The sequence below is a fragment of the Panthera onca genome, chromosome D1 (genome assembly GCF_046562875.1).
Source record: "Panthera onca isolate mPanOnc1 chromosome D1, mPanOnc1 haplotype 2, whole genome shotgun sequence".
Lineage (NCBI taxonomy): Eukaryota > Metazoa > Chordata > Mammalia > Carnivora > Felidae > Panthera > Panthera onca.
Window position 1 is genome coordinate 42971656 of NC_138348.1, and position 20641 is coordinate 42992296.

A 20641-nucleotide genomic window follows, 5' to 3' on the forward strand; every position below is an offset into this window, starting at 1 on the left:
CATGACAGTACCTCATGGGGTCGTCATGTTAGTTGAATAAGGTAATATTTGCTATGAAAGTGTCTGCTATGTTATGTTGGTCAGAGGTTAAGGAATCCAGATTATGCCTTCTGGGGATAGGAAGAGGTTGTCAAAGATAGCATTATCAGGTATCTCTGAGTGATTCTAGGTCATCTCCATCATTTTTCCTTTGACCAGGCTGGAAGACATGCAGGGCTCTTTGAGAAAATTACTCTGGACATGTCAAAGAATCGCTGGTAACTGAGCCACTTCGTGGGTTGAGGGTATTTTTCCGTCAGACTGAGGTGGTTAGAGAGTTTCAATGATATTTTAGAGGGTCCGTAAGAACCATTCAAGTGAAGGACTGGCCTGAAGTGTCGTGAGTGTTAAAAGGTGAGAGGACCTTCCAAGACTTCCCTGACCCCAGCTCTCATAAATATCTGGAAACTGAAGCTCAGAAAGGATAGTCATCAGAAAGGAGCCTGCCAGTACCCAGTTGATACTAAGCACCTGATATTGATCCATTTTTTTATGACGCTTATGGTGATTTTTTGATTGCCTGAAGGAGAAGATAGAGGAATATATATCCATGCATAGAGACACCTCAGAAAATACTGGTTTCACGCTCATAGACTCAAATTCTATGAAATGAGTTTAAATTGTAATTACTGTCCATTAAGGCCGAGGAACACTTGGTAAGCATTTCACCCGTGAGAATATTGTTTCAGTCATAGTCTCTGAGCTAGGTAGTAGGTCTTCAATTCTTTCAACCCATTACAACGTCTCAAGGGAGATTGAGAGGCAGATAGCCATGTGTCCCTGTAGAGGGAGAAACTGACCTTCATAAAGGGTTTGGTAAGTGTATTTGAACTAGAGTACCATTGGGACCCGGCCTTGGCACCTGCTGGCATCCAGGATGAGGCAATGGGTGTTATTCTGATAGGCTCCCTGCACTTCACTCCTGACTCCTCCAACCCAGCTCCAGCCCAGATATCCAACATGATCCTTCCATGATAATGAAAATAGAAGCTCCTTAAAGGAGCATCCTTACAAGTTCAGCCACAGAAATAGGTAGATATTTGCATGGATACCAAATCTATGCTTTGCTAAATCTGACTCCCTGGGACATACTTGATCCTTTCTCGTCTTGATCTTCCCTTTGTACAGTTCTCAAGCCAAGGTGGAGACACAAGCCTGCTTACCGGTGTCATTAAAATATGGCTAATGCTGCGGATCTTAAGAAATGATCTCACATGTAACTTTGTGGAATTGACTACAGCATTTGTTTCAAATGCACTTCAAATGCCAAGTGTTAGTCGAGCTTTGCCATATTTGTAATGCTGTAAGAACCCTGCTTTTAGGTTTCGAGACCATCAATAAGTTGCTCCATTGTATTGCTTACTGCCCAACCGTAGCATCTGGGCGATTTGCAGGACTCCTCCAGGGAGCACCTTTGTCACGTTTTGTCATGTGCTTAGAATGTCAACAGAGCCCCCTTTTGGAATGTGTGGGAGATGAATTCCAATGCCACACGGAAGAACGTGTATACAGATATTTCCCCCTGTTTCATTTTATTTTTTGAATCTATACAGGCAACAGCCTCAGATTCCAATCACCACAGGAACAGGTGTTGTGTATCCTGGTGCTATTACTATGGCAACTACCACACCGTCACCTCAGATGACATCTGACTGCTCTAGCACCTCGGCCAGCCCAGAGCCCAGCCTCCCAGTCATCCAGAGCACTTATGGTATGAAGACAGATGGCGGAAGCCTAGCTGGAAACGAAATGATTAACGGAGAGGATGAAATGGAAATGTATGACGACTATGAAGATGACCCAAAATCAGACTATAGCAGTGAAAATGAAGCCCCGGAAGCTGTCAGTGCCAACTGAGGAGTGTTTGTTTGCTGAATTAAAATACTTTGACATTTCACCTCCCCTCCCCCAACAAAAAGTTCTTAAAGAGCCCGCATGCATTTGTGGCTCCACAATTACATCAGCAGAATGGTCTTAATTGTTTCGTAAAGTGTGAGACAGATTAAGTTTTTCCTGATTTTTCATGAACTTGAGTTTTTGTCGTTATTGTTATTGTTGTTGTTGTTTTTTTTTAATTTAGGTGAAGACATATTAAATATGAGACACCAGGACTTGAAAACTTATCTCAACCCATAGCTGTCTTACAAGTCTTATATTTTTGTCTTACTTTTTTTTTTTTTTTCTTTTGGATGTTGATAAAGGTTTAAGTTACTGTTTTAGATGGGGTTAAACATTCTCACTCAGGTATGCTGTGCCGGCCTACAGGTTGTGAATGTGTTTTTATTCTGAATTCTTTTAGAGAACAGCTAAGGATTTCCTATCGTGAAACAGAACCAGTCCACAGCGTGCGCAGCTGCGTGCAGAGCATATTCAAAAGGCCTCAGAATTCCATTGTTTCCACGTGTAGAGTTCAACTCTGAATGTGCCAAACTTTTTCATAACTTTTGAATCTTAATATTTTGAAAGTCTTAAAGGAGACACTGCAAAGTCTTAGACAATCTTTGGCATCTTAAGATAACACAACAAACCACACATTTTTCTTTTCCAGAAAATGGTAAAGTACTCAGGAATCTGGAGACAAGATATTGTAAGGAATGAACAAGGTTGCCACAGTGCAGGTACCCAATTGTGTTTGCCTCTTGACGTGCCATCCACGTGTGACGCGTTATACCGCGCGCGCACCAGAGCGATCACCACACCAGATACCAACCTGGTGGTCTTCTCTGCCTGAGACCACCTCTCACTACATCCATTATCCCTTTGCCTTTTAACCCTGACATTCAGTCTTAACACGTTTTCTCTTAAATTATTCATTCCAGAATGTCAAGGGTCCACTTACTATTTATTTGAAAAAAAAAAAAAAATGTTTGTGGCATTAATTTAATAATTCTTGTTTTTCACCCTCCTTTCCTGAAGACCTTTTCAGCCCCTTTCACCTCCTTCTCCTGCTAGACACAAAAGATGCACACAGTGATTTTATGTCCCCAGCGCATCTGGACGCATTTCTGAAACAAGATACTATTCAATACTTCTACTGGTTTTCAATGTAAACGTATATCTGGCTGCAGGGCTGTGTGTTTGGATACAGGTGTAAGGTCTTACACTTCAACAGATATGCCCCCGAGGTTCTCTGTGACCTCAGAAGCTTTGCCAGAATCCCCTCTAATTCAGTTGAGCAGCAGTGGTAGGATCTGCGTCAGCGGTGTTTCCCCAAAATGCCATTCAGCAGCAAGGGTCAGCAGTGGTGACCGCCAGGCAGGAGAGTCCTGCAGCCAAACCCAAAACCCAAGGTTGTGGACCATGGAGGAGGCTACAGTGATGCTGTCACGGGCTGGCATCTTCGCATGGAGTTGCCTTGTCACATCTGGTGCATCTCGGGAGTTTTTTGTTGTTGTTGTTTTGTTTTTTGGGTTTTTTTTGCAAAATCCCCAGGATGCAAGAAGCCACATGACAGCCTCCAGGCAAAGATAGAGGCAAATAGTCATGATACATCCAGAGAATGAAAGAAAACCATAGGGAAGGAGAAGGAGGGGAAATACATTCCCTATATGGGATGTTCCTACTGTTAACTCTGGGGAACGGACGACTTCTGGGGCAGCAGCTGAGCTCCTCTGGCTCACTCCCTCCCTCCATCCATGGCCACATGGGGGGCATGCCTCCCTGTGAACCAGAGTAACTGCACTGGTCACACAAGGATTTCTCTGGAGATGTGCTGATGGGCTGGGAGGCAGTGAGGTTTCATTCCCCATCTCCTAACTCCAGGGAGCTCGGCCATGCCATTTTGACCTTCCTGAAACCAGGACTGACTGTCTGTGGGGTGGGGGAGGGCCTCACCCGGAGTGGTTCAATGGGAAAATGTCAGTTAATGGGACAGTTCACTTCATGGGACAACCCAGAATCTCACCACCAGGACATAGGAACGGCCCCATCAGATTTCTTGAGCCATTTTGTCACTTGGAAGAAAATAGTGTACCTTCATATTTATTTAAAGAGTGCTCAAGGCCATACCTAATAGCAATAAATAGGTCTAGCCAAGATGTTACTGGCTATGTCATTAGCTGGGAGTGCTCTCCATAAGCTGATTAAGGTACTGATAGGAAAGTTTTGTTCTTAGTATTGGTTGGGGATTGGAACTTTGTTTTTGTACATTTATTTCAAATGAGGAGGAGGTCATTTTTTTCTCAAAAGAAATGAATATTTATTATTGTTTTACTGATTTCTGTTGATTATATATACCTCTCCTCCTTGCTTCATTCTCAACGTTTTTTCCTTTCTCTTGGACTCTTGCGTTTGCTGTCTCCTCCTCTCTCTTCCTTTTTTATTTTGTCGCATAGGTAGAGTGCTGTATGGCTAGCATTGTATTGTATGTAATTAATTTTGCACAAAGGCAAACATTTAGAATAGTAGGTTAATTTTGTTTGTTTTTTATGACCATGCCAAAATAATATTCTGGGCTGGTGGAGAACAAAGGACTGTTCTTTAGGACTGAAACTTGATTTTGCTTGTAGTTAAAAAAAAAAAAAAAGAAAAAGAAAAAAAAACAACAAAAAACACACACACTCACAGATGTTGTTTCGTAAGTGTTATAAGCACTGGATATAAATGGTATTTTTTATCACTTCTGACTAATGTGAAACTTGTACGAAAACTACACGAACAAAAGTCATCTGTTTCGACTCGTGTGGGCTTGCCTCACAGTTGCCGGATTTGAGTCATTTTTATGTCTTGTTATTTCATTTATTTATGCAAAATACATGTGTGTATGCACACTTTGTTTTAGCTCCAGCTCTGCCTCAGTACTGGGGTGCAGTCACTTCTGGCCATGTTCTTAAAAGTGAAAGGCTATTCAGGAATGATCTGATTGTAAACGTCTCTTTCATTGGGTCAAACGGCGATGCTGTATTTGAATCTAAATTCTGTGCACAAGCAGTTTACTCTATTTATTAGCCAAGTTTGGCTCTAAATATCCATGGAAATTAAGAATGACAATCATAGGGATCACTTCGTTTTATTTTCAGTGGGGCTTAAACAAAGTTTTTATGACTCTACCATCTCATTTTAGATTTTTCTAATTGTGTAAATATAACATAGAAATAGAATTTATTTTTGGTTCATGAATACGTAGTGAAATATAAGTTACGTATTTCCTTTTTGTTCTCTCTCCGTATACCTTGGTCCAGACTAGAAGTTGACGAGTCAGTGTACCTCATGGGGATAGTGAACTAGCAGCCGCAGTGAGAGAGCAGTGTTCCACCCGCAGCTGGGGAAGCAAAACCCTTCACTCGGGTTCCCAGGCAGTTTAGAACCCACTGTCCACAGGCTCAGACTTTTACTTATTTTTTTCTCATAGAAAGTCGATGAATTGATTATACTAAATTTCCAGTACAGCTGGGGAAGAGTCAATTTGCTTTTGTAAATCCACATAAATCTTCTAAGGTAGTTCTGTGACCATTTACTAGCAAGAAGCATGAATGCCTCCGAGATTGACCATTAATAAAAGTCCTACCATGCCAATTAGATTAAAGAATGCTAATCAACTGTTTTCAGTGCTTCCTATTTCACAGTATCTTCACATCAAAGAAAAACCATCTCCATGTTGTTAAAGAACTTACAGGATCAGGATTTTCCTTGTCACTTAGGATAGGGACACTGGCGCACAATCCTCTCCTAAAAAAAAATGGACCATATGGGACAGGAAGGAAGGAAGGAAGGAAGGAAGGAAGGAAGGAAGGAAGAAAAGAAGGAAGGAAGGCAGAGAAAGGAAGGGAGAGAGAAAGAAAAGGTCAATCCATGGACAGGAGCAGCCAGGCAGGCGGTTTCTCTATTTCCTTGGCAGAGGCGATGCAGTACCTTCTCCAGGAAGGTAAGAAAGTTATGTCGTTTTCACGTGTATTCAGCTCAGTCTTCCAGGAGCACATCAGTCTGCTTCATTTGGTGTTTGAGACTCGCCAGCCTTGTCCTCAGGCCCGATTCATTATGCCAGGGTCCTGACACAGTCTCCCAGGCCAAGTTCTAAATTGAGGTGTGGGCTCACAGTGCTGTTGAGCTTGTCAAATTCTGGCCTCCCCTGCACATTAGCCCCACTGGAGCCTGGGGTGTTTGAAAAGGGTGTGATCACTCTAGGGCTGAAATTAAAGGCTTCTTTCTTTTCCTTATGAAGCCGGGCTGCTTCTTTGGAGCACACCCTCCCAAGCCAGGAGCACCAGGCACTAGCTGAAAGCAGGGATTATTCCGAGGAAGCCCATCTACCCCCAGTAGGAAGGCAGCCTGGTCACTTGAACACCACAGGCAGAGGCTGCTTCTCCCAATTTACTCATTCTGCAAAGAGCTGACCTCGACCTACTCATTAGGGAAAGGAGAAAGAGTCACTTAGTAGTTTTAAACCATATGAGAAGTCCTGTTCCAAGTGCCAACGACTACAACGAATGCAGCTAGAGGAATGTATTGAAATTATTACTGGGTCTTCCTTTCTAATGAGAAAAATGACAAAAATGGTTGCTGTAGCCTTGCCTGATTTTGTACACGTTTGTCCAAGGACTGAGTTGGCACTGAAGCTCACTTCTCAAAGTATAATAATATTGTATGACCTCATCTGTCCCTTTACAGAAACACCTGCATCATTTCCTTAAGCCATCTGCCCCCTGACATGTCTTCTTCCTTAATAAACAACTTCTATCTGTTACTCCTGCTGATGACGTTCTGTTTCTGATGCCATATACTGTTGAGCGTAACCCTCTGCTAATATCGTTGCAAATATCGATACGCAAGCACATTTCCTTTTCATCCCCATCCCATCTTTCCTTCTGGGGACAGATTGCTTTCCAAAAGCTCATGAACAAATAGTGGGAATGCTGGTACCTTTGGGGCAGGGCTAGAGGAGGGGGTGGGGGTGGGGGACAGAAAGGTAATGCTGAGTTCAGATACTCTTCCGATTGGAGTCCGTGGCTATATGAACGCTTGACGGTAACTCAGTGACATATCTTGCTCAGTAGTTTCTTATTCCTGAAGAACCACAAGCTTAAGGTGAGGCCTCAGTGCTGGTGCTCTTGGAGTATGGGGAATGTGCAAATATTTAACTGTTTTGTATGCTGCACATTGCAGATCTGCTCATGTGCATTCTCCGTTCGTCTTCCTTTGTCATACGTGTTTTTGCTTTTTTTTTTTTTTTTTTTTTTTGGAAAGTGCAGTCTTTATTGTACCCTTCTTCAGCTTGTAGCAAATTAGAATGCTTAGCATTTATGTTCATTCATTATTGTATTTGCCATGTAAAATTTTTATTACCTTAGACAAGCTTATAAGCTGTTACTACATAACTTATCTTACTGTAACTCTTTTATTTCCCGACCTTGTAATTTGTTTGTGATGTATATTGTGAGATTGTATTCTATGTTAATTTAATCAGCACAATTCACTGACATGCTGGACTGACATGCTGGCTGCTGTTTCAAAGTGTAAAGTTTGTGTAGGGCTGTTGGGACAACTGTGGCTTGTTGTTGAGGTACTGTGCAACACTGCGGGTGTGGCCCTTAACGATGCTAAGGGCATTCACTACACCCTCGAGCAAATTTAACTGCAGATTTTCTTTGTAGAAATTCTATGTATAACGCAGGTACCTACTTGGCCCATGGCTGGTAACTATTTGGGCAATTAGAAAAACAAAAAAAACAAAAACCATAAAAACTAGTGTCTATTGCTGCTTTGAATATGTTTGAAAGTCTGAAAATGTAAATAATTTATCAAAAAAAAAATCTTGTACAGTCCAGTGTAAAGTTTTTAAATGACCTTAAGGGTTACCATCACATCTCTCTCACACTCTCCTCTTAATCATGGAAAAAAAAGTTTGCTAAGGATTAAAGAAATGGGGGAAAAAAGAATATCTTCAAATTTAAAGGAATGAATCATTGTTCTTAGCTTTGTTGCATACACACATTTCTTGGATTTCGTTGTGCAGTATTGACGTGAGATAAAACTCAACATTGAATAATCTTTCAGTGGTACTTTTCAAAGTCTTCCCCTCCTCTGCCTCATAATTAAGGGAAAAGACAAAATTGAAAGACGCACTGTCTTTATCTATCCTGGTGTATGTTGGCACCTTAGCTACTTTTTTTTTTCTTTTTGCACAAGGTGCTTTCCTGATATGTTAAACATGCCATCTTTGGGTGATAATGTATATGCCATGAAGGGGCCCCGGCCCCTCAGGGGAGTGTCTATAAGAACCTGCCTATTTATGCTCATTTACCTCAAGACTGTCCTCTCTACCCTTAATCTAGTCGTCATCACTCCATCTTTTGTACTGCTGTTGACACTTACAAATTAAAGATAAATTTTGTTTTATGACCTCTGTGTACGGCCTTGTCTGTGCCCTGCAAAGTGTTCCCGCCATGGAGCCCGGTAAGCCCCAGGCTTGCCCGCACCTGCTGCTGGAGCCTGCAGAGCTCTCCCTCTCCCTGCCCTTGCTTCTGCCCTGCTGGGAGGTAGGTCCCAGAAAGCCTCCAAACCCCTGAGAGCCTGGAAAGACTTGCCTGCTTTTTTCACTGTGGAGCATACACTGCTGTAGCAGGAAATGCTTGTGGATTGAGACGGTAGGAACAGGATCCAAGGTGGATTTTTGTCAAGAGAAGATGAGAGAGAATGTCACTTCCTATTTGCCTGACTTCTGCGTGACAGTGAAACAGTTTATAGAAGCTCCCAGCATCCTGGGGTATGAACAAATCTCAAGGGCCAGCCTCTCATCTGACACCAGCCTCCACAAGCCCAGCAGCCAAGAGTGGAAAATGCCACACTTCTGGAACCTTTGCCTCCACGGTGGTTGGGAGCAGTTGGCTGATTATTTCTCAGTCGCTTCTGCCTCGGAGGAGGAGAGCTCCCATCCCGTTGTGCAGACCGGAGCTGGACCCGGCGTGAAACTCTGCTCCAAATGATACCAGCTCCTAAGAGTCTAAGGGATGGAGGTGGGGTAGTGGGCTGAAGGAGCCAGCCCAGCAAGGAGACTGGCCAAACCAGCCCCACCAGTGCTGTGGATGCCAGAGGTTAGTTACCAACACCCGAAGAGAGAAACAAAGGGTGGGGTGGGGGTGGGGGGTGGCCAGCAACTTCTTTTTTGGTATTTCCTATGAAAACTGAGTCGTTGGAGAAACGACAAGGATTTGTGGAACTTTTCTTTATCACAATCAAATCGTAAGTTTGGTACAGCTGTTAGAAGGCCTGACAGCTTAACTTTCCACGGCCCTCCTTCCTGGTGTGGGTCCTTCAAAGGCCTGGTAAACATAGGGCAATGCTGTGGAGTCAAACCAACCTGGCTCTGCCACTTGCCTGCTGTGTGATCTTCCCCAAGTGACTCCAGAGTTTTCTCCTCTGGAGAATGGGGTGAAAATCCCTACCTCTCAGGGCTGGGGGAATTAAATAGCACGAACAGGCCTGCACACAGAGCGCATGGAGAAAGCCTGCCTCCGTTGATCAGAGGATGTCTGAGCCGGGGGTGGGGTGGGGGGTGGGGTGGGGGGGGGAGCATCAGTGTCACTGGCGGAGCAGAGTGAGGGGCTTGCCTGAGGCCTAACTTCCTGGTCACAAATGGTCACACAACCTTCCTCCCAGCTGGCGCCCCGGGGCCCCAGGTGTTCTCCTTCCCAGGGCACCCTTGCTACTGCCTCGGGTCTTCTTTCTAAAACACAGATCTGCTCCGTCTCCCCTCTCTTCTCCTCTCTTAAAGTCTCCCGGCTCTCCAGAGCTGACCGGGCCAAATCCAAACTTTCTCCCCACACGGTCCTGCGTCTGCGCACCTGCTGGCCTTGTTTTCTGCCCAACACGCCTGCAGCTTCTCCCCCTACCCTCGCACCCCTCAGCCTGTCCTCCTCCCTGGGGCTCTCACTTCTCCCTTCACGTGGATACATCTGTCCCCTTGTCTCTTTGGGGAATTCCCACTCGTCTCTCAAAGCTCACCCTAGATACCACCACCTCATCAGGCCTTGCCTCGTTTGCCAGTTTCAGGCTCTCCCTCAGGGCTCCCAGGGCACACTGAAATGACCTCTAGGACCGAGTTTCCTGCATTGTAACAATTTGTTTCTGTGTCTATCTTTTCTGCTAGATGACGGGCTCCTGAAACCAAGGACTGTGCCTTGGCCCTCCCAGCTTCCAGCACAGTGCTTGGCGTATAGTAAGTGCTCAATGCTGTTTGTGGAATTAATGTGTGAATGGGGGCAACCTGGCCTCCGTGCGTGGTCTAGATGCCTGTGATTATCAGGGTCTTAGATGGTGGGGATGAGGGAGCCTGTGGAAGTACCTTGGCACTAGTCTCTTTATCTGGAGGAAAATCTTAGTTAAAACATCTCTGATCGTTCTGTGGGAGCCATTGCCAGTCAGCATGATGGGTTTTCCTGGTCAGGCATTAAGAACCCCCATGCTTTGGGAAGGACCCACACTATTGGACGGTCAAGTTTCCAAGCCTAGAGCCACTGCTGTGTCCTTCCTGTGGGTATCGGATGGACAGAACAGAAAGAGGAAGTTTTATTGGTTTGCCCTACTCTTCCTTTGACATCGAGGGATCTAAGAATGCCCTCCACTCTGCCCAGGTTCCAGGGGTACTGGGATGCCTGGCCCCTGGGCCCTCGTCGTGGGAAGAGAGGGAAACGTAGCTGCTCTACCTGCTGAGGAGAGCAAGGCAGTGACCGTGCAAGGTGTTCCCTTAGTATTCTCTCCCTCTTTGACCGAAGAAACCCATGGTCCAGGGAATAAGCGGCTCCTCCCCTTACTAGTGCTCTGGAGTCTTGCGTCCTCAAGATGTGACCACAGATCAGCAGCAGCAGCATCACCTGAGACACAGGACAGCACCACGTGGGCCCCCCTGAGTAGCAGGGTCTGGCACGCAAAACACGCTGATAACAATTACCCACCTCTTCTTAGTCAACAGTGCACCATGGGATGGAGGCGTTAAGAATTTTTGTCCTCATGTGACCCAGTGTCACACAGAGATTAAGTGGCAGTGCCAGAACGCACACTCGTTCTAATTCGAAACACGTATTGCACACGGCTCCCAGTAGTCCGTGGGGATTGCCTGTAGTGGTGCGGCCCCGGATCTCGACCGCGAGTACCGCCGGGTGTCACAGGCTGTATCACCGTGGGAACACTCGGGCATACGGAGGGACAGCGGCCTCTGATATTTCCAACACTCTAATTCCCTGCTGTGGCTCAGCCTTGGTGACCGGCCCTGACTGAGGTCCAAGAAAGACCCAGGCCAATAGGATAACTCACTTAAGCCCTTGTACCACAGCCCCCTCTGTCCTTTGTCCACCTACCGCCAAGTAGCTGTTGAGAAGATCGGCAAGGAATTAAGTGTGTGGATTCTGGGAGTGGGAGAGACAGAGGGAGATACCCAGTAAAGAGAGTGATCAGGAAAGGTGTCTGAGCCACCTGTCACCTTGGCATTAGATCCTAGAATCATATGTGGATTATTCATTCGCTAGGCTTTATAAACCCACCCCCTGGCAGGCAAGACTGACCCTGCCCCGTCTCTCCTCAGTCACTAAGACTGTGAGCTCTGTCTCTGTGACCCGCTCTAATAGTTTATCCAGTTTCCACCCCGTCCTCCATTCCCACCCTACCCCGTCTTCACTGCCGCACAGAGGGGTCCTCCTCTCAGAGTCAGTCATGGCATAAAACACACATGGCAAAGCCCAAACTGTGTGCACTCCTGCAGGCTTTTCCTCATACACGCTGGCCCCGATCCACCTTGCCGGTCCACAGCCCATCACGCTGCCAGCGTGGGCACATTGCACATTCACCTGTTCACGCCACGCTCTGAATTGTCTCCATGTACCTGGAGGTTCCTCTCTCTCTTCTCCAGCCACCATCACCTCGCATACGTCAGAGCTCAGCCTGAATGTCACCCCCTGTGGGAAACCTCCTTATACCCAGAAAGTGAGAATTGCAGACGCGATATGATTGCATTTGTCACGTGTCACATGCCAGCCCTGGCACGTAGCAGGTACCTAACAAATGTGTGTCTTTACGAAGAAATGAAAGAATGAATTCTTTCTCTTTGAGTTCAAAGTATTCCAGGCTCTGCCAGTGGCTATTTTTTTTAAGCCTGCTCTCCTAACTCCATGGCTTCTAGATCTCTACATTTATCAGACTGTCAATGTGTTTCCCCACGTCTTTGGGCTTTTGGTCAGTTCATGCCCCTGTTTCAATTGTCCTTCCCCCCCGTATCCTCCTTTCCTTTAAGGTCCAACTCAAAGTCTGTCTCCTTCGACAACCATGACAAAATCTTAAGAGCAGAAATACTACCAGCATTCCATTTGGCCCTGACCCACAGCTCTGAATATTGGGTCTTCTTTTCTCCATTTCATAGAAAAGAAACGGAAACACACAGAAGTCAAGTGGCTTGCTCAGGGTCTCCCAGTTGGTCAGAATGGATTCTTCCACCTCTCAGATTTCTCCAGCCCAGAATGAATCTTTCTTTCCCTCTAGGTTAGTTTCTCAACCGTTTTTTCTTCCCACTATCACCACTTAAGGGGCCTCTTTAGACATCCCTTCCACAGCCTCCCACCCTTCAAGAAATGTAAATACCACAAAATACTATCTGCTTGTGTACTCTATTGATATCTGTGCTTTATTCATTAAAAAAAAAAAAAAAAAAAAAAGATTCATCACCCCCTAAGAACCAATCTTTCCCTTTTGGGGGCATGATCTTGCCCTCATGGAGGAGGCAAGCTCTCTGTCAAGTTCGCTTTGAGGTTTGACCCTTATCATTGAGTTTGTAACTGGCTCCCTACTATATTGTGAGTTCTGTTCTGGTTACGGTGGCTTAGTAACAATTTCCCCCAAAACAACCATCTGTTATCCTCACAAAATCTGTGAGCTCACCGATTTGAATGGGGCACAGAGGAAGGCCTTTCTCCATTCCACACTGTCGGGGACCTTATCTAGGAGACTCCAAGGCTGAGGCTGGAGTAAACAGAGGCTCCTTTGCTCTCGCACTTGGCACTGAATGCCAGCTGCTGGTTGAAGCGACTGGCCAGAATACCTACACGGGCCCTCTTCCTGTGCCTTGGGCTGCCTTACAACATGGTGGCTGGGTGTCGAGGCTGAGCAGCCCGGGAGCAAGACAATCTTCTTTCATGGCCAGTCCCAGAAGTCCTACAGTGTCACTCCCACTGTGCTTTGTCAGTGTCACAAAGCCGCACCCAATTCAAGGGGAGGGGTAATTAACTCCACCTCTCGGTGGGAGAGTGATAAATGAGGTTCTTAATAGTGTATGGGACTGGAGATGTTGTAGTAGCTACTTTTGGAAAATACGATCTGCTGATCTGTGACCCTTGTGCCCCTCCTCCAGCCACCACTCCATCTTCATAGGGCCTTGCACATGGTGTAGTTTTGGTATAAGTGCATGAAATGTATTTGGATGCCCTAAGTGGAGAGGATGAAGCCCCAGATCTTGGTCCATCCCTGCCATTACCAGCATGTGGTTACCATCGTCCAGAGATCCTGGAGAGGCCAGTGGTGGGCAGGAAGCTTACTGATGCACCACGGTACCCTAGAACAAATGGTGAGTAGCAAGCATTACGAGATCCCGAGGAATAGTTCCTTTTTTTCCTCTCGGGGCAGTCCAGTTATTTCTGGAAGTGTTCACACCAGTTAAATTCCTATCTATATACATACGTTATATATGCAAATATGTCTATAGACAGATATATATGGATAGACAAATAGATTGATCGATATACATACATACATACATAGAAAGTGAGAGAGTAAGTCACTCAGAGTATTTGCAATAGAATTTGACTTATATTCATTTCTTGAGAAGCCTGTCGAAGAAACTAATGTTGTCACTAACCAGCAAAATACTGATCACTCCCTCTTTGGCAATATTCTTTCTATTTGTATTGATATTTTGTCTACACTACTATCATGAATACAACAAAAGATGTTTTTAAGTGACAGTAATCAATACTAGGAGCCATAAAGTATATATGAGAATAATTTAGTTTTTTTCATGCTCAGGAAATAATAGTTTTGATGTTCTAATAGTCTCAAGTATGGCCTACATTTTTAATCAAACCCAGAAAGTTAGGTTGAGGAAAACAATGTCAGCCTTAAAACAATTTATTAAGTTTGGACTTTGGATTAACAATAATCAGCTAATGGATATTATTATATACTCAAACTAGGTCTAAATAAGCAAGAATATTTAGTACATTCTTTTATTTGAATATTATCAATAATTCTGTTTTGAAGTATTATTACACATTAATTTTAATAAAAACTCAGTATTTTCATAAGTGTTATTGTATGAAAAGAATAAATGAGGCTGGATTTGCAAAGTGTTGAATTTGGACATATTTTTGGAAATGAAAGAAGCAGTAATGTTATTAATGAACATCGTGGGCAGGTAGGAAAGTTAGGACAAAACAATTATAAAATGAATGCAGAAGAATAGTCAGGATTCTGATTCATGGACAAACCAGTTGTTCATTCATGATGTGACACACTGCCCTGATTCTAACCCTATTAGAGTAAATTTAATTGCAAAAAGTACCCATTTATTCTGTATTTGGATAAAAACCTTTATGAAATCATTTAGATGCATTTATTACACACTGAAAATTTTTTTAATGTTTATTTATTTTTAAGTGAGAGAGAGAGAGCACGAGCAGGGGAGGGGCAGAGAGAGAGAGGGAGAGAGGGAGACACAGAATCCAAAGCAGCCTCCAGGCTCTGGGCTGTCAGCACAGAGCCTGATGCGGGGCTTGAATCCACAAACCATGAGATCATGACCTGAGCTGAAGTCAGACGCTTAACCGACTGAGTCACCTAGGTGCCCCTATTGCACACTTTTTAAAAAAGGAACTCACTTTAAAAGGGCACTTATTTATTAAAACTGAGGGGCTCCTGGGTGGCTCAGTCGGTTGAGTGTCCGACTTCGGCTCAGGTCATGATCTCACGGTCCGTGGGTTTGCGCCCCGCATCGGGCTCTGTGCTGACAGCTGGGAGCCTGGAGCCTGTTTCAGATTCTGTGTCTCCCTCCCTCTGACCCTCCCCCGTTCATGCTCTGTCTCTCTCTGTCTCAAAAATAAATAAAAACTTTAAAAAAATTTTTTTAAAATAATAAAACTGAAAATAACAACACCTGTGCACTATATTGGTTTGAGCCACTGGAGAATAAGAGGTAAATTCACAACCAGCCATCTCTCCTTAGGCCTGGGTCTGGGAGCACCTTTGGTTCTCCACCTGCAGAAGTAACCTGGACCCTGCATGAATTCCAGGAAGCAGGTAGTTGATGTGCTAGGGGATGTCAGCCAAGCAAGCATACTTGCCCTGGACAGAGCTATGGAAAAGACAAGTGGTCTGGACCTTAAATTGTGTCAGATAAGACATACCAAGGGATAAATACTGCAGCTATAAATACAACTCAAGAAACTGGATCATTTTTCAGGCTGTTGAATTTCAAATGCCTGCCAAACAGAGTGCAATATCTGGGACTATTTCTGCAGCTCTACTGCAAAGAGTGGCTAAAGTCCAATTAATGTAACTAAGAAAATCTGGGAAGTGAGGACCAGAAGAGTTAAATTGCCCAATCAAAACTTGGAATTGAAATTAATTTCACAAATGTTAATATGTTTGGAGGAAACTCAATTTAACCCTGAATTTCAGTCAACTCCACAATGATAGACTAAAGAGATACAGGAGACACTAAAAAAGGTTGAATATTGGTTACCTCTGTCGCAATCCTAGGGGTCACACCACTCAAATATATGAATTGCATCAAGTTTTCTGATTGGCCTTCTTGCGGGTGGGGGGGTGGTGGAGATAATTCAGAGAGTTGAAGTCATCTGGGAAACCCCCTCTTCAAAGCAAAACAAAGCAAAACAAAAACCCACAAAGCTTTAGAGAGGTCAGGTATTGCATTATTTAGATTTCATTGATTATAAATGACAGAAATCTGATTTAAGTGGTTTCTGTACCCCAAAGGGATTTAGTGGCTTATGTAACTAAAAAGGTGCATAGATAGCATGGCTTCAGGCATGGCTGAATACAGGTGTTGACAGGGGAGCCACGATTTTGTATTTTTGTGTCTCTGCTCTCCTCCAGGTAGTCTCTTTCCATGAGATATTCCTCTGCGGCTGCAGACTTACATTCTCTGTTTTAATTTCTTCAGAAAGAGGGCTTAGAGAGCTGCTTCCTGGTTTTTCAGTTTGAAGAATTAAGGACAGATTTCTTACTCTGAGTCCACACATTGTATACGTTGTATACTTTGCAGTCCGAGCTCACAGCTTGAAACCTGTAGAAGATTATGACCATTTTTTTTCTTTGCTGCATTAGTTATTTTCCTTGTAGGTCAGAATTTTATGTAGCTTTTTTCTTTCATTTATGAAGTTGTCTATGTCATTAGTAAATCACAAATTTAACTCTTCCATTTATGTAGCTCTCCTCTCGGTATGTTCAAGCACACTAGTCGTTTATCAATTTTATCTTCTCGAAGAACTATTTTCTGTTCCAACATAGATCAGTTGTTTGATGGCCCTGCTGCACAATTTTGGTCTTGGGCTCTTCCTTCTCCGTCACACTGCATACGTATTTCTCTGGTGTTAGATACATTGTTTCCTAGACCCCGTGTCTTTTTCATTGTTTACTCCCTTGTTTTGGCGGAGTGCATCTCCCAGGGGCTTCTTGGGAAAGGGTGTCTGATGGGTACTTGTGTTTTTGAGACATTGTCTAAATATCTTTATTCTGCTCTCATACTTTGTTAATAATGTGTTTGGATAGAATTCTAGTTTGGAAACTATTTCGGGTTAAACTTTTGAAAGTATTGCTTCATTGTCTTCTTAGCTTCCAGCAGACAGGGCTATTGAAGTGTCTAAGGCCACACTGATACTTGTTCCTGGGTATGAAACACTCCCCCCCCCCCCCCCCCCCCCCGACAGCTTGGTGTGGGTACGCATTTATTTATGTATTTATTCATTGTACTGTACTAGGCACTCTCCTTCAAACTGGAAATTCATAGCCTTCAGTTCTGGAAAGTCACCTTGAACTATTTGGGGATTTTCTCAGACTTCACTCTTAGTCTTTCTCAGGAACTCATAGATTCACGTGTTGAAAGTTCTGATGTGGTCTTAATTTTATTTCTTCTTTCCAGAGTTTGTTTCTTTGTATTTTTGCTTTATGTTTTGGGAGAATAGCCTCAACTTTATCTTCCACGTACGTATCATTTGAGGTTGTTGTTTTTTTTTTACTTCTGTATCATACGTTTAATTTCCAAATGCTTTTCTTTGTCCTCCAAAAGTTTCTTTTCTCATAGCATCCTGGTTTTGTCTCATGGAGACTATAACTTTTCTTATCCCTCTGAAAACGGTGAGGATACTTACACATTTCTTCTCCTTACCTGATCACCGTTTCATTCTAATTGCTTCATTCATTCAACTTCTATTGGACATTTACTATATGCCAGGTGGCTAAGAACTTGGGATAATTCAGGAAACAAAACAAACATCCCTGTCCTTGTGCGGCTGCATTTGGTGGCTTATTTTGTTGTCTTTCTTTAATATTAGAGAACTTGCTAATGTGTTTGGTGAACCTCAGTTCTCTGTCCATGTTTAAGAGTAGGATACAAAAAACCCAATGGGAAGTTGTATGTAGGAGAAAGAGCTTGTCATTTATCTTTGCTCTAAGTGACATGGCTGGGCTGTTTTCTTGGAGAACTTCTGATGTCAGCATGTCTATATCTTCCCTAAGGTTTACCCAGAAAAGATCTTTGAGCACCCTGCCCGATAATTCTAAGCCTGATGGCCAGCCTCATGCAGACAAAGCAGGGAAATGTTTGGTCCATTCTGTCCTTTTTCAGGCTGATGTCTAGAGATTCTCTGGTTTACCCCTTGTAAAGACCAAGTTTCCAGTCTTCTGCTAGACTGGGGAGAGTCAGTTACTGTGCAGAGTTAGGGAAAGGATTCATCTGCCTCTCAACCAATTCTTCTATTTTAGCCTTACCTTTGTACTTCCAGAGACCTCAGAGCCTGTAGATGCTAGAGCTAAGAGTGTTGTGTTAATAGAAGTCATGTTGCATCTGTGGTTCCCAACTACTGGCTTAGGCTTTGGCTTGCTGGGCTGCGAAATCCATTGCATTTCACTGTCTGCTTTCCACCATCTAAAATTTTAGTGCTACAATCTTCTCTACTGTTCCCTTTGTCCTCTGGGTTTCTGCCTTTAACAATATCTCTTTAGAAATATTTTAGTAATGTTTTAGGAGAAAGCAAAGCTAAAATGTATGTGTTCATTCTGACATTTTCAGCTGTCCTCTGAATCCTTAGTGGATTTTTTTTTTTTTTTTTTTTTTTTTTTTTTGAGGATGAAGAAATGAAAGCTGTTTTGTATCTACTGTGGACCAGATACAGAGCTGGACATTTTTTTAAGTTTTTATTCAAATTCTAGTTAGTTTACATCTACAGTGTTATATTTAGTTTCAGGTGTATGTTACAGTGTTTCAACATTTCCATACAACACCCTGTGTTCCTCTAGATAAGTGCGCTCCTTAATCTCCATCACCTTTCACCCATCCCCAAACCCACCTAGAGCTGGGCATTTTTACTTACACTATTTTTTTAACGTTTATTCATTTTTGAGAGACAGAGAAACAGAGCGCGAGCTGGGGAAGGGCAGAGATGGAGACAGAATCCAAAGCTTTCAGCACAGAGCCTGACGCAGGGCTCGAACTCACTGACAGGAAGATCATGACCTAAGCCGAAGTTGGATTCTTAACCGACTAAGCCACCCGGGTGCCCCTTTACTTACACTATTGAGTTTAATCCTCATGGCAATGAATCCTTTGGCAATGGGAAGAAAGGCTCCTGGAGATTAGTTCATTTGATGATGATCTATTTAATTCAACCTAGAAATCATTGGTTAAACTATCACATGCCTCAAACTGTACCAGGTACAGAAGATGAAGGAGTAATGTTGACATGCAGTCATCTGAACCCGAACTTGGGAGCATCCTGGGCTCTCACCATTGTCATTTCCATATGCTACTGCTTGTGTCTCCTCAGTATGTGTCACCTGCGCCTTCCCTTGCTTCCCAGAGAGCGCTGCCTTGGTTCAGGGCTTGAAGATCTCTTTTCTGGGCCTCGCAGTGATGGACTTACTACCTGAACTTCATGCTTCCAATCCCGCCACTGCATCTGCAGCCAAGGTGGCCTTTTTAAACTGCAAAGTCTGATCACATCACTTTTGGCTTAAAACCTAAATGCCACGGACAGTGCTACTGTGTGCCAGTGTCCAACAGAGCCTGGCAGTTATCTGCACTCAGGGAAGAACCTAATTTGTCTCTGAGTCCTTGGTACCTACTGGAGGGCCTAGCATCCTAGTGAGCATTCAACCATGTTCACTGTACCGGACAAGACATAATAATTCAAGACATCATGAACTTACGCTCCACCCCTTACGTAGACTGGAATCCACTGGGATTCCAACCCAGGTCCAATGACTCCAGGTCTCCAGATGGCTTCCTTGTGAGCCCAGTGGTGGCACCCCATGACTTCTAGTCTTCCCTCTCCCCACTCTTTGGATGCCCTCAGTGAGGTCTGTCCCAGTGCCCTCCAGGCCTTCCTCTGCTCACATCCTTCCTCTTCTCCTCCTCCATCCCTAGAGAGAAAGCAAAGTACTGAGCCTGATATTTTATCCAAATACCAGGGGGTAAGAAGGGAAGGAGCTACGATTCTTTCCCCTTGGACACAGTAGGAAATACATCTCCTGCCTCTTTGAGTGGACTTGGAGACTCAGCTCAATTTCATCTCCTGAATCTTCCAGAGTCGTCCGTGCATTTAACCTCCACCCTAGGAGCACTTGCTTAGATCGTCAGGGGACAGGGAAGGGTAGAAAACGTTTATTTGGTTTTAGCATTACCCATATAGTATTAGGTGGGAATTTCCAAGAAATTATGTGGCAATGACGTTATAACTTTCACACGATGGCTGGAAACAACATTATAAAAATATTACCTAACACGACTCCATATGGACATATGAAATTTCATTCCATTTTATACATGTAATTAAGTGGCCCACATAATGAAGTACTGTGTGTGCAAAGAAGTAGATGGCTTTTGTAGGTGAAAGATAGCTGGGGCAGGAATAACACTAGCATTTTAAAGGAGAATAATCAGGCAATGGTGGCTAAAAATTATTGCACTTCATTCTATAAACAACTTAAACTTGATGGATTTCTTTTCCCCTTAAAGCTAGTCTTCTGGTTGTAAGCAAGACAAATACATTCAATAGCCTTCTGCTAAAACACTCTCCTACCCTGTTTACTAAAAGTGGTGAGCAGAAAATGTTCTGAGCTTGGAATCAGACAGAGCTAGGTTCAAATCGCAGATTGCCACTTACTAGCTAAGTGACCTTGGGTACTTGGCTAAGCCAGTGCTGCTCAGAATGTGGTCCTTGAACCAGCATTATCATCTGGGGGCTTCCCAGAAATTCAAAATTCAAAGGCACTACCTCTGAGTCTCTGATGGTAAGGGCCAGGAATCTGTGTTTAAGCAAGCCCTCCAAATGGTTCCAAACACTAAGAATGAGAGCCACTCCCTTCAATTATCAAAGTCTCCATGTCCTTC

The 20641-nt window shown here is 43.9% G+C and overlaps 1 protein-coding gene across 17 annotated transcripts in view; it reads left to right on the forward strand.

Moving 5' to 3' along the window:
* The window catches only part of SOX6 (SRY-box transcription factor 6), a 693831-nt gene extending 685455 nt beyond the window's left edge, over positions 1–8376 (forward strand). For all 17 annotated transcript variants that reach the window (XM_078433264.2, XM_078433262.2, XM_060606110.3 and 14 more), the window contains one exon: positions 1593–8376. In XM_078433264.2, the coding sequence (XP_078289390.1) occupies positions 1593–1896 (304 nt within the window). In that variant the 3' untranslated portion in view covers positions 1897–8376. The remainder of the gene's footprint in view (positions 1–1592) is intronic.
* The last annotated feature ends 12265 nt before the right edge of the window (positions 8377–20641 follow it).